The sequence below is a fragment of the Leptinotarsa decemlineata genome, unplaced genomic scaffold (genome assembly GCF_025532065.1).
Source record: "Leptinotarsa decemlineata unplaced genomic scaffold, Ldec_3_MD MMD2_tig00026358_RagTag_RagTag, whole genome shotgun sequence".
Lineage (NCBI taxonomy): Eukaryota > Metazoa > Arthropoda > Insecta > Coleoptera > Chrysomelidae > Leptinotarsa > Leptinotarsa decemlineata.
The window spans coordinates 3116542-3131616 of record NW_027412703.1 but is presented as its reverse complement, the minus strand read 5'-3'; the positions used below and the strand labels follow the sequence as shown (position 1 = coordinate 3131616).

At 34.2% G+C, this 15075-nt stretch overlaps 2 protein-coding genes across 5 annotated transcripts in view; both read left to right on the top strand.

Moving 5' to 3' along the window:
* The window catches only part of LOC141486514 (uncharacterized), a 138089-nt gene extending 137679 nt beyond the window's left edge, over nucleotides 1-410 (top strand). For all 4 annotated transcript variants that reach the window (XR_012467901.1, XR_012467900.1, XM_074184643.1 and 1 more), the window contains exon 2: nucleotides 114-410. Coding sequence is in view for 2 of the 4 variants with exons in the window: in XM_074184643.1 (XP_074040744.1) it covers nucleotides 114-361 (248 nt within the window). In the remaining 2 variants the exon portion in view is untranslated. The remainder of the gene's footprint in view (nucleotides 1-113) is intronic.
* A 7408-nt stretch (nucleotides 411-7818) lies between these two features.
* Nucleotides 7819-12539, top strand: LOC111511462 (ankyrin repeat domain-containing protein 27). The gene has a single exon (XM_074184616.1). The coding sequence runs from the start codon at nucleotides 7957-7959 to the stop codon at nucleotides 10510-10512; it is 2556 nt and encodes an 851-aa protein (XP_074040717.1). The 5' UTR covers nucleotides 7819-7956; the 3' UTR covers nucleotides 10513-12539.
* Nucleotides 12540-15075: the final 2536 nt, after the last annotated feature.

The following is a 15075-nucleotide window of genomic DNA, read 5'->3' as shown; positions in this document are numbered from 1 at the left end:
ATTTTTAGTTTTCGTTTACTTCTTTTGCTTCATATGAACCGAGGCTTATATTTTTGAAGCAATCGAAATTTCAATTGTGGAATAATAGGGTGATATTTCTTTTTATTTTTCAGAAAGAACGTCGATGTGGGAACAAATGACTGCCCTAACTCGTTTACCCGGTGACATGAACAGAAAAGACCTTATTGCAGTTTCACTGGATAGTTTGACTATGGTGCAAGCTCTACCTCTACCTTGGCCCATACCGATGATGATTGGTTTCATATACAGAGCTGTGAAACTTCTTCATCCAGCTTATTGGTGGCTCTTCCCAGGAACCAAACCTTCGAATTTGAAATGGTCCGATTCTAAAAAAAATTGAAGAAACATTGACATTTTCTTCTTGAAATCAGTAAAAGTATAAAATTGAATCCGTTACTTTTTTCAATACTACGTTTATTCGAAATGTTTTACTGTTGAACGTATTCGGATCATGGATTCGGTTCGAATTTTAAAATTCATCATAATTAATTTTGGGTCTCATCTTCATTGTACTGGTGATTTATTAATGAATAATAATGAAAATATTACCCCACTATTAAGTGATATTGAAAGTGTAAGTTTCAAACGCAAGCGAGACATAAGTGGAACCACCTATTGGTATGACACCCAAGTCAACTTGCCAAGTTTTTATGTCAGTGTTGGTGGTTTGACCAATTAAACGACAACTGCGGTGGCAGAAATTTAGGAAGCTAATCTGGAATGCCATCGGAAAACGAATCCACGTATTTCCAGAAATGATATGAAATCGTGAAAGGTTAATGAAGTCAAGCTGCTGGAAAATAATTCTATGAACATCCAAAGATAAATAGATAAGAACCTACTATTCTGATCATTCCCATTGATTTCAATCTGAGAGCCACCGGTAGACAGCTCAGCGAGGTGCAGCCAAGTGCTGATGAGGCCAATAGATAGCCAGAAACACGTGTCCGCGATTTGCCCCCCTTTTTGGAGTGTTGTGTCCACGAAGTGTTTCATTTTTGATTTCTGTATATATATATATATATATATATATATATATATATATATATATATATATATATATATATATATATATATATATATACAGAGTCCTGCAACAGTGGCGCGGTGTTCCATATCTCTATATAGGAAGCAGATAGGAATCTAATTTTCTATAATATTACCTTATTGCTCGAGCTCGACAAAATAAAAATATTGGCGGTCACACAGGGTGTTCGATTTTTTCTGGGCGGATCCCAACTGTGTCTTTTTAAATGGCAACCTATATTTTTTATCGCTTTTTCGGTTTCTTCATAGAAAATAAAATAAACTTTATGTTTAGCATGACAGGTTTTTTTTTCCAATATTCGTCACTCAGAATATTTGAAATTATAAAGTGGTGCCAAGTCCAGTTGAAATTTTTTTTTGGTCGAATATTCTACATTGGTAACTCTCTCAAACGATATATCTGAAATCGACCTGTGATATACAGGGTATGAAAAACCGCTTGCCAAATATTGTAAATGAAAATTTGCAAAATCTTCCTTATATTAAATGGAACACCCTGTATATTATTGATCCATAAGAAGCGCCAACGAAACCTCTACAAATTTCATTAAGTATTCCCTATGGCTAAGTTCAATAGTTTTTCTTAAATGAGCATTTCTTTCGAAAAATGGTCATTTTTTCAAAGCGAAATCCATTTGACGACTGATAAAAATATACGAAAGATATCTTGTTTCAATTTTGTACATTAGAAGGTGTCCAAACAAATATTTTTTAACGAAATAAATGTATGTACCTATCACTTTTTGCTAAATGGAAAATTATTTTTTCATTGGATGCAGAATTTCACTCATAAATCGTGCAATATCAAACCAAACAAGTTAAAAGAAAGAAACATTATAAATAACTATTTTTTTCATGTTATTATATTCATTCAGAGCTTGAGTTCTAGATATTCAAATTTGTCAACTGGCAAATTACAAAACTACAAAAGGGAGAGTTTAATTAAGGTTGATAACGAAACTTTTATAAAATACTGTTCTACCCTGCGCAAGACAGCTGGTGTAATGCTGCGAAAAGCATTCGTTATTCTAAGTCGCATATTTTCGGGAGAAGTTGGTGGCTCAACGTAAACCATATTTTTTATGTATCCCCATAAGAAAAAATCTAGTTTCGTCAAATCTGGTGATCTAGCGGGCCACCGTACAGGCCCATTCCGTCCTATCCATTTATTGGGAAATACTTCATTTAGATGATCTCTCACTTCTGCCGAATAGTGAGCAGGTGCACCATCATGTTGTAACCACATTCTATTGCGGAGGTCAAGAGGAATATCATCTAACAAACCTGGTAAATCATTTCGTAAGAAATTGAGATACATTGCACCATTCATATGTCCCTCAAAAAAGTATGGACCAATTACATATTCTCCAATGATGCCTCCCCAGACATTTATCGACCACCTATGTTGATAATCCACCTGTCTCAATAAGTGAGGATTTTCTGTCGCATAATAATGGTAATTATGTCGATTTACAAATCCATTTTTATGGAATGTCGATTCATCCGACCATAAAATATTATTGAAAAAATATTCGTTTCGACGAATTTTGTTCATGGCCCAATTGCAAAATCTCACTCTTTTCTCGAAATCAGCATACAGTAGTTCTTGATGTAACTGAACGTGGTATGGATGCAAGCGATGTTTCTTCAATACTCGTTGCACTGATCTCTCACTTATATCCACTATTTCCCCAATTTGTCGTTGACTCCTACTAGGATCTTCTTCAACAGCAAGAAGAACTTGCAATTCATTATCTTCATTAGTAGCTGGCTTGATGCGCTCATGTTTGGAATAATTAATAGATCCAGTTTCAACGAATCGTCCCAAGACCTTTCGGAAAGATCTTTCATCTGGATGCCTTCTATCTGGATACCGTTGAGAATAAATTCTACTTGCCAATAAACAATTCCTGTGTGATTCACCTAATATGAAAATCATATCAATCAAATCACTTTTTGATAACAACATTCTGATGAAATTATACCGACAGTTCAACTTCACGATTGACTAAAAATTTCAATATTCATTTGCAGCCAAATATTTTGTTCTGTCATTTGCCAGACTACTTGATTTCCAATAAATATTTCATTCGCTGAAAGGTTGTTTTAGACCGAAAGAATATGGCACAAATTCCGAGATTTTTGAAATTATTGTAACTATTCAAGAACGTCCATTTTGTGGTGTAATTCGCAACTTGTTTATCTAGCAACAGGTAATTTTAGGAATGGGCGATATTTTAAGGAAAGGGTATTTTTTGTATATTCTTATCAGTCGTCAAATGGATTTCGCTTTGAAAAAATGACCATTTTTCGAAAGAAATGCTCATTTAAGAAAAACTATTGAACTTAGCCATAGGGAATACTTAATGAAATTTGTAGAGGTTTCGTTGGCGCTTCTTATGGATCAATAATATACAGGGTGTTCCATTTAATATAAGGAAGATTTTGCAAATTTTCATTTACAATATTTGGCAAGCGGTTTTTCATACCCTGTATATCACAGGTCGATTTCAGATATATCGTTTGAGAGAGTTACCAATGTAGAATATTCGATCAAAAAAAAATTTCAACTGGACTTGGCACCACTTTATAATTTCAAATATTTTGAGTGACGAATATTGGAAAAAAAAACCTGTCATGCTAGATATCTCGAAAACCATCAATATTTTCGAAGTGCAGATATACATAAAGTTTATTTTATTTTCTATGAAGAAACCGAAAAAGCGATAAAAAATATAGGTTGCCATTTAAAAAGACACAGTTGGGATCCGCCCAGAAAAAATCGAACACCCTGTGTGACCGCCAATATTTTTATTTTGTCGAGCTCGAGCAATAAGGTAATATTATAGAAAATTAGATTCCTATCTGCTTCCTATATAGAGATATGGAACACCGCGCCACTGTTGCAGGACCCTGTATATATATATATATATATATATATATATATATATATATATATATATATATATATATATATATATGGATATATAGAACTAATTTCTGATTTTCATATATAGGAAATTACTTGTGACGAACCTTCCAAATGGAAGACGTTGCACAGATGCCTAGCCTAATGGTTTAACTTCAGCTTTCGGCGTGACATTAGCTGAGTTAGTTGCCGTTTTTCAGTCGGGTATCCGCCACACGTATTTACAAAGTCGTAGGTTCACATAAAAGGCAAGGGTATCGTGTTTTCACCTGAAATTAAGCATGCCAAATTGCATCTGCCCGTTATTGACGATGCTCAACAGGTTGAAATAGCTACCGGTGGCTCTTAAATTGAAATATTCCGGAGATATGCAATTTGGCATGCTTAATTTCAGGTAAAAACACCATACCCTTGCCTCTCATGTGAACCTACGACTTAGTAGATACTTGTGGCGGATACCCGACTGAAAAACGTCAACTTACTCGGCTAATGTCACGCCGAAAGCTGAAGTTAAACCATTAGGCACCTGTGCAACGTCTTCCATTTGGAAGATTCGTCGCAAGTAACTTCCTATATATGAAAAGCAGAAATCAATTTCATTTAGTAGGGACAACCACCAATAGACCGGTTTCGGAATACTTGCTCCTCGTCAGTAGCGGAAGGGTCATTTCAGACGGAGTGAACCGTCTGAGTATCCCGAACAAACAAAATTAATTCCAACTAGGCATGAGCTAGCTCTATCTGCATTTGATTCAGTAGAACTTACCACTGCGCCACATGCAGACAAAGCCCGGAAACAATTCCACAAACACATAGGTACTCCGGGATGGGAGTCAGAATGATGAATGGATATCATTCGGAGAGGTGCATGTGACATATGCTCAAGTTTTGGTGGAAACACCATATCCTTGCCTCTCATGTGAACCTACGACTTTGTAAGGTACGTGTGGCAGATAGCTGACGGAAAAACACCAACTATCCCAGCTAATACCGTGCAGAAAGCTGAAGTAAGACGATCAGGTACAATTACAAATTTGATAAATGAAGGCAACCACAAAAATTCTTGCCGCGAGACTGGCGTGAGGTCAGATCTCGTGATTCTTTCATTGTTCACACATCGCAGACAAGATGTTATTGAATTATACGACGAGGAGTTGATGTATCTTTTAAAGAAAGGAGGTTTGAGACCGACAATATTAAGGCGGACCGTATCAAGCGGTACTGTAGCCTAGTCAGAGCTGATTTTTTGTGTGTACCAACAGAAGGGCCAAAATATTCCGACGAGTAAGTTTAAAAAAATGCTCAAAAAAGTGGTAAAATAATGTAAACAATAAAAATTAGAATAAAATAGTGAAGATAAATGATGAAAAGATATCAGAAAATCGAAATGAAAATGAATATTTTCAATAATCAAACTACTTCAGGACTTTTCGATTGCTAGTACCCACAATTGCTCTCTTTTGATAACTGGTTTAGCTTCATTTTCATCTACATATTTTCGACCCATTGAATCATTCCATTTTATTTCAGGTCACAATAACTCAATATCTCTATATTTTTTATATTCCGCACTCATCGTTTATTTTCGATCTAATTTTTCAATAGGTTTTTTTTAACTCATCATATTTTTCTTAATTGATTTTTTTTCTTCTCAGACAAATTCCTTTCATAAATCGTGATCATTCGTGGTGAAATGTTTTTTGCACCTGATAAGCCTCGAAAGTGTGTGAATTCTGTCGATAGCTTTTGCTATATATGTGGTGAAATAACATTTAAGGCTCAGAAACGTAAAATGACACCTATCGTTAAGACAGCCTATGAACATTATTTTGGTGTGAAAGTTGGGGACCAAGATAAATCATGGGCTCCTCATATATGTTGTAATTCTTGTTCCGTCATATTGCGAGAGTTTCTGAAAAATAAAAACCGGGCAATGGCTTTTGCAGTACCTATGGTTTGGCGTGAGCCTACCAATCATACAGACGACTGTTATTTCTGCTTAACTCCTCCCATTAAGCAAGGTTTATCTATGAAGAAAAGAGGAACAGTTAAATACCCTAATCCGCCATCTGCTCTTCGGCCTGTACCACACTCAGACAATTTGCCAGTCCCTTCTCCACCCCAAAACTATGAAATTTTAGAGGAAGGTGATGAAGACTGTTTAGAAGGAGCAACCCATCCTTCTACATCCTATGACCCTGATTTTGAGGTAAGCGATAGGTCTAGTGATCCGCACAGAATTAAGTCAAGCAGAGTTGAGTGACCTTATAAGAGATCTTCGCTTGTCTAAGGAAAAGGCTGAGCTGTTAGGGTCAAGACTACAACAGTGGAATCTTCTAAAACATGATGTGAAAATATCTCAGTACAGACAGCGTCAAAAAGATTTGCTTCCTTTTTTTGAGAAAAAAGAAAACCTCGTAGTTTGTTCTGATGTTAATGGTTTGATGGACTGCTTGAATTTGGATCACACTCCATCTGAATGGAGACTGTTTATAGACTCTTCAAAACTAAACTTAAAAGCTGTACTTCTGCATAATGGAAATCAGCTACCCTCTATTCCTATAGGTCATGCAGTTCACATGAAGGAAACGTATATAAATATGAAAACACTTCTCCAATCAATCAAATATGAACAACACAAGTGGCACATCTGTGGTGATCTGAAAGTCATTGCTATACTCCTAGGAATGCAATTAGGGTTCACCAAGTACTGTTGTTTTTTGTGTCTGTGGGACAGTCGGGATAGAAAATCTCACTATAAAAAAATGAACTGGCCTACACGAGACCTAAACCCTAATGAGAAAAATGTAGTTTACGAGCCTCTTGTAGATCCTAAGGATGTTCTCCTTCCCCCATTACATATTAAGTTGGGACTAATGAAAAACTTTGTGAAGGCCATGGACCAGGAAGGACAAGCTTTTAAGTACTTGAGAGCAAAGTTTCCCAGATTGAGTGATGCTAAAGTCAAGGAAGGCATCTTTATTGGGCCTCAAATCCGTGAAATTGTAAATGATCCTGCTTTTGACATGATTTCAACAGGAAATGAAAAAAGAGCCTGGGAAGCCTTTAAGGGGGTTGTACATGGGTTTTTAGGTAACAAAAGAGATGATAACTTCACAGCATTGGTTAAAGAGCTTCTTCAAGCTTACCACCAACTTGGATGCAACATGTCCTTAAAAATTCATTTTCTTCACTCTCATCTTAATTTCTTCCCACAAAACTGTGGAGCTGTGAGTGACGAACATGGAGAAAGATTCCATCAAGACATTGCCTTAATGGAACAGAGATATCAGGGTCGTTGGAATGAAGCAATGCTTGCAGACTACTGCTGGTCTGTGTGTACGGATGCTCCAGAAGTGTTTTATAAAAGACAAGCTAAACGACAGCGATCTTACAATGAATCGGATGGACTTAATTGAAATTTGGTGGTACAAACTTCTTTTATTTGTCAAAACACTAAGAATAATGTTTTTTTTATTAATTTTGTACTTAAAATATTCTAAAAGAAACATAACAATATTGTTTTATGTACTTTCACTTTTCACGTATAATATAACTACTCTTCAAGATTAAGTACTGTGTATCTCAAAAACCAGAGCTAATAAAATTTTTTCATTGTTATTTTCGTTTTTATCACCCCAAAATTAGTAGAAATTGGCTAATTTAGTGTAGGAAACATTCAAAAAATATTTTTTTGTTGTGTTGTGTAATTTTAATATTGGTTAGTGTACTATTTCAAATTCTTTGGAGTAACACTGGATCTGGGCTAAAACTGAACGGGTTTATGGGTTTTGTCTTTTGACACAGAACACATAATACTGTGGTTTCCACTTTTGACATAAACTTCAATGTTTGTTATTGTTTTAGTTAGATTTTGGTGATGAGAAAAGAAGTTATTGAGGAAATGTATTTGTTAATGTCGATTTTGTATTATCAGGGATGATTTTTTTTCGAAAAGAATGGCTTCACAGTATGACGAAAATTTGAATCAGAACCCTCTCCTCAAATACATCCAAGAGAACCACGGTGACATTCTTGAGAAAGCATCATTAGAAAGTTGGATAATTTGTATTCCCCGCATTGGGACTTTTCAAACGTGTGATTTAACACCTGATAAAATATTAGATCAAATTTTAATTCCTGGATGTGACAAAGATGAAAATGTTTACTATACATTGAGCAGAAAAAAAATTCTTGTACAAAATAAACTCATCAACATTGATTCTGTGGAACTTTTCTCTAATGACATTGAAATTCTTTTTGAAGAGACATTTTACATTGAGAAGATTGCAAAGTATAAAATTTGGTGTATAGATAATCCACTGTTCCCTTCTTATAACTATTATCATTCACATTCTCATAAAGTATTGGTGAATGTTCATGACTGTATAGACTTTTTATGGTATGAAAGTTTTGGACATCACATACTGGACAATGTCAAACATGTCGTAACTCAGTTCACCTTAGGATGTGGAGAAATAGAAATTGAAGATCTACAAACGCAGAAAGAACTTATTGGAAAGTTATTTTCAGAATGCTTGAAAACTGGTCTGAAAAATGAAGTCATCAGGAAGAAGTGCATGTCAAGTAACCATTTTTTGGAAAATTTCAAAGTTGCTATTGAAACTTACATGCAGTTTTGTATGGGAACAAAATTATCTTTTTGTATCAGTACATTACAACATCAAAAGGATTCTCATTTGAATAAAATCTTGAGAAACTCTCATGCCTTACAGTACCAGGATTTGGAAATACCAGACAATTTTTCGGACACAATAACTGCTGCAAAATGTGAGATGAGTAAATTGAATAATTATCATACTGTGTTGGATAAAGTGGACTGTTTCAATAAAATATTCAATATTCTTTGTCAAAATAAGGTAAAAAGTGCATATGTTACAACAGATGATATTTTGCAAGTTTTAGCTTTTCTACTTGTGAAGGTTGAGATTAATAATTGGGTAGCGAATTTGACATTTCTGAAAGAATTCAGATTTAGTTCTTTGGAAATTTGTGATCAAACTACTTTTGTTATCACTACATTTGAGGCAGTTATTGAATTCTTGAGAAGTAATCAGTTTTTAGATTTACAGAAAAAAATCAATTCAGTTAGCTCTAATAATTGTGCTGTAAAGTATCTTCATGATGAAGTGACATCAACAGATATGAAATTGTCTTCGCTAATACCAATTGAAACTGCAACAGACAAAAAATTGTGCCACCCGTTATGTATTTGTTCAAAATGCCAGAGCATAAATGACAAGAATTCAAATTGGGTGAGTTCAAATTCTCCAAATTGTAATGAACTTGGTCAAAACTTACTGATATTAGCTGCTATTTCAGGAAAGTGTGAGGTGGTAGAATACCTTTTAAATCAGAGTTTCGATGTCAATTGGGCAGATTGTTTTGGTAAAACAAGTCTTCATTATGCAGCTGGCAAGGGATATCAAAATATTTTATTGCTATTAATAGGTCGAAAAGCAAATGTGAATGCTAGAGATAACGAAAAAAATTCTCCTCTTCACCTAGCATGTGCAAATGGACACGAAAGTTGTGTTAAAGCATTGATTTATTCTTCGTCAGAAGTTGAATTGAATATCGGTAATTTGTATGGTGACACTCCGTTACATTTAGCAACCACTTGGGGATTTTATGAAATTATTGAATCTTTACTAGAGAATGGAGCATCTGCAATTGTTAAAAGTAAAAAAAATCTCACCGCATTAGATATAGCCCCAAATTACTATATTCTCAAACTTTTTGAAAAGTTCGGGACATTCCAAAGCACTTCCTCAATAAAAACATCAACTGAAACTGAGAGTGTTTCAGTTCATGATATCCAACAAGGAGAAAGAAGTGAACATGGAGAACACCCAAAACACATAGAACAGTTTAGAAAAATTAACAGTTTGTTGAAGGCAATTGAATATAATGATTTTCCTCTAACATGTTTTTATTTAGGATTTTGCAATGAATCAAGAGTTGTTGACAGTGGTAAATGTCATCCACTGTGCTTCTGTGAGACTTGCAAAAAATTGCAAGAAGAAGAGAAAACAACATCTCAATTTTCTGAGGCAGTTAATGTCAATATATGCAATGTAGATGGTTACACTCCTTTGCATATTGCTGCAAAATTTGGTAGATCTGAATTATTGAGGTTGCTTTTAGATTCTGGAGCGTCAGTTAATGTGCAAACATATAAAACTCTTTATACACCCTTACATCTAGCGTGTCTCTTTCAAAGAATTCAAATAGTTCGAGAACTAGTGAAATGTGACTGTATCGTTGATCAGCCAGATTTCAAAGGTAACACGGCACTGCATTACGCTTCAATAAAAAACGATGTCAAAATTGTACAGATATTGTTGGATAATGGAGCAAACTGTAGAAAAAATAACTTTTTGGGTAGAAGTCCATTGCAAGAAAGTGAAGAGAATATGCATTATAGGATATTTAAATTGATGAGAACCAGTCTAGTGACCAATGCAAAAACGCTGAATGAAGTAGATTCATAATTAAAATGTGTAGTAATGAAACTTTCTGGAAGATATTTTGCCACCAATAGTGATGAACTGGAAGGCTAGCAGTATATTTAAGATATTGGAGACTGATAATGTTGGCAAAGTATACAAACTTATTGTGATGTTCAATTGCCTTTAAACTAAAATGATTGGACTTCACATATTCAAAGGCTACCATAGGCATGATACCAAGAATTGCAAATTACATTATCTAGTTTTAGGGTCTAGAATTGTATATGTATGGTTCATTTCAATTCAATTATTTCTAAAGGATGATAAAATGTAACTGTGTACCCTTGTAAGTACATAATTTAGGATTTGAAGTTGAAAACAATTAGATATGTCCTTGGTAGCTGCAAATTGGCGAAACACAATGAAATAGTTATTTTTGGTGCTCTTGTATTTTGGCCAACTCTTGAAATTTGTCATAAATAAATTTGATGGTACTGAAATGAGCAAAGTAATGGCCATTCTTAGAATTTCACACATCATTTAGCGGGTGGATATGGGGAGAATAATTTGTTACATCACATTATGCTTGGAATTTTTTATACATTACCTGATGTAATCCTCTTGACTTTTTCTGCATTAATGCTTTAATTTTTACATTGGCAGCATTTTTTAATTCACGGTTTTCTGAACCACTCATCATTAAGATATTCATTTAGGATACAACTTTCTGACGTTTTATATTAAGAATATACCAACTATGATTTGATCTATTGTTGAAAATACAATATAAAACGATGGCTACGGAGGAGTTAGAATTGCATTTTTTGCTCCTAACGAGTGTGAGTAGCAAAAATCTTGTATAGAATGCGTTACGAAATATCCATTTCATATGACTCCATCAATTAGATACTTATACACAATAAAACTTTGTATAACGTTTGATATTAAGAATATACCAACTATGATTTGATATATTGTTGAAAATACAATATAAACCAATGGGTATGGAGGAGTTGGAATTGAATTTTTTGCTCAAACCGAATGTCGGTAGCAAAAATCTTGTATAGGACACGTTACAAAACATTCATTTCATAATATGACTTCATCATTAAGATACTTATTTAGAATAAAATTTTGTATGACGTTTGATTTTAAGAAATCACCAACTATGATTTGATCTATTGTTGAAATTACTCACAACATAAAACAATGAGTATGGAGGTGTAGGAATTGTATTTTTTGCTCCTATCGAGTTTCAGTAGCAAAAATCATGTATAGAACGTGTTACGAAACATCTATTTCATAATATGACTCCATCATTTAGATACTTATACAGAATAAAACTTTGTATAACGTTTGATATTGAGAATATACCAATTATGATTTGATCTATTGGTGAAAATAGTCACAACATAAAACAATGGGTATGTAGGAGTTGGAATTTTATTTTTTGGTCCTACTGAATGTGTTACAAAACATCCATTTCATTTTTGGGAAAGAAAGTTTTTGACTTTCTACTACTCCATCTTGATATATATTAAGATGGAGTACTAGAAAGCCAAAAACTTTCCCAAAAATTAGTCACTCCTAAAAATATAACCCTTTCAAATTATCCATTTCATAATATGGTGTCTAAGTAAATATTTTCATTATAAATATTTCAATAGCTGCAACATAAACCTTATTTGCCTCATTATTTTTCCTCTGATTGTGATTTAAGTATGGCTGAAATATGGCTCATTGTGACCTATGAACTATATTCAGCATTCCTTAATGCATATCTATGTATGGAATAAACTTTTTTTATTTAAATTCAATTTGCTTTCTAGCTCATATTGGAAACCACATCCCAATTGTGTTTATAAAATTGTACCTATTAGACAAATAACTTTTAACCACTTAGCTGCTTCTTAACAAATATTGAAAATTTATATTAATAGTTAAACTATTATTCTCATTCCCTCCATATGTATAAAATACGCTTGTTTTTTAGTAAGAAAATGTAAATTTATATTTTGTTTTTATATATTACCATACAAACAAATAAACTTATTTTTGTTTTTTTTTAACGAATGTGTTTCTTTTATTATTCAGAAAAAATGAGATGAAAATTACTGTCTGAACAACATTCAACGTATCAGTGAAGAATCTCCAGTGAAGCATCACTCAACGAATCACTGTAGACTTTTTTCAAATTAAAATTATCGCAATGTCTTATTCCAAGTAAGTATTCCCATTAAATTCATAAAATTGTTTCTGAATCAACTATAAAATCCAATAAGGAATATGAATCTTCATTTCCAAACCAACAAGAATATATAAAGTGTATCTCTCAGTGCAGCCTCACTTTTCTACTTCCTGAAAATGTCGAAGCCGAAACGTCGAACAACGTAAAATTTTGAACACGGTTCATCTCGAAATCAGGTATTCAAATTTCTTACCACGGAAATCTATTCTATTTGTATACTTATCCGGTGATGTTTCGAATACTTTATCCATCTTCATTATCATACCGACGATCAATTTGATATTATCAGTGTCAATGATAATAATAATATCAAATTTATTCACATCAAAAGACGAATCATAACTACAAATTATAATGTTTTGATTTAAATAGGTTGGATAAAGAAAATGGATGGAGTCTTTAAAACGTCACCGGATGATACATATATTTCTTTTAAAATGCAAAATTTTTTAAATTCAAGTTAATGACAAATTTGATTTTTTTCCAAAAAGCTAACTTATCAAATGCAGTAACTTTTTGCCCTTTCTACATTTGTATTTATTTGTAAAATTAATATTCTGATTATTTTATAGATCTGTAGAAAGTAACATTTCTAAATAATAAAAAACTATTTAAAATATAAATTTTCCTTCCCAAAATAAAATATTCAAACAAAATTAGTTTTCACCATATTTTAATTATCTTCCCATCATACAGAATATATCATAGAAAATTGATAGTAATACCCCCAGTATCCGACGCCTATTAATATTATCCTTAACGTAATATCAGAAAAAAACTTCGGGCGATTCTTTTCGCGGTGTTTTCGCGTTCTTTGTCGCATATCCCTATTATAATGGCTCGTTAGCGGCGTCCTCAAGGGATATAGAGGGTAGACATATCTCAATGATTTTGTAGGTGAACTGCAGTGCTGTTTGCTTGAAACGACTATGTTGCTTTCTTTGATATAGCGACATGTTTGCATTCTTGAAATTCTTTCACTCAAAGACAATACTGAACAAACTATAGCGTTAGTTCCTCGAGGTTACCCTGTAATTTTCTTTTTCGTGTTTTGTTTGTCGATGTTGTTAATGGATTTCGTTATTGATAAACGCTGTATCCGTCTGATTAATAATTCACCTATCGCCAGTCCCGACATTGGTGACCCTGACGAGATCGTGTGTCTTTTTGTTTATGAGTGATAGTGATAGGAATAAGTTTTCCGCTCGTTTTCGAACATAGACAATATCGTCTTCGAGCAGCTGTACAAGTAACCGCCGCAATGACAAACGGTAGTTCCGAGTCCGCGTGTGTGGTGTGTGCGCATCTCAGATTACCGTACCTCCGACGACCTGGAGGTACGGTTCTAGCAGGTGAAGTGGCTTCTTGAAGATACCGACGTCAAAAGTAGCATCGTAAAGTTCCGCCAGTTCGTGAAGTCGTTCGACACCCAGGAGGCCACAAAGGTTCGCTGCTGCGACGCCTAAGGAAGTCACAGGAACACAAGACGCGCCAACTCTTGGAACGCGAGGACAGCGACGACCGGACGCCGTCCCACTTCCTGCGCCACTTACAGATGCTCGCAGGTCTCTCAGCAGTCAACATCATCAGGGCCATGTGGATGGACTGGATCAATCCGCTCGTCCACGCCAGTCTCGCCGTACAAGCAGCCCAACCAGGAGTCAGCCTTGACGACCTGGAGAGGATCGCCGATTGCGTTATAGATGGACTGGTTGGTTTTGAAACGGAATTTGATGTTATGTTACGTCAGTTGTCAGTTTTGATCGTTATAGTTTATGAAATGCTGAAATGTTTTTATCAAATATGTTGTAATGATGTACTAAATAATGCTGCAAAATCAAAACTTGCACAAATCCGATTCTGATTGAGGTTGAAGAAAATTGAAAAGTTTGTTTTTATTATTGAATTTGGCATCTGACACAAATTGAATCATTCCATTCTGGTGAATCTTATTATAAATGATTACACGCTTAAATACAATTAAACGCTAGAAAACAACTCTAATTAGCGATCTTCATGAATCAACAATCTATAAGTTGTGTGGTGTAAATCGGAATCGGGAATGGAGGGCGGGTGCTAGATTTGGGGGCTGGTGTTCGATGTCAACTTCACCGTAAGTTTTTTGTTCCGACTAGGCAAACACAACAAACATTTCAAACAAATTGAATCCTTTCAATATTAGCAATTACTTGTTTTTTTAGACTTCTAGAATTCTGGATACAGCATTTTTCGGACTTGTCTCATAAATTACTCGCTAGATTTGAATTATAAAATTTGCCAAAATTTTGATGGTTTTAAAAATTTCTATATTATTTTCTGCATCACTACTTGATGAAGACGATAAAAATAATTCTGTT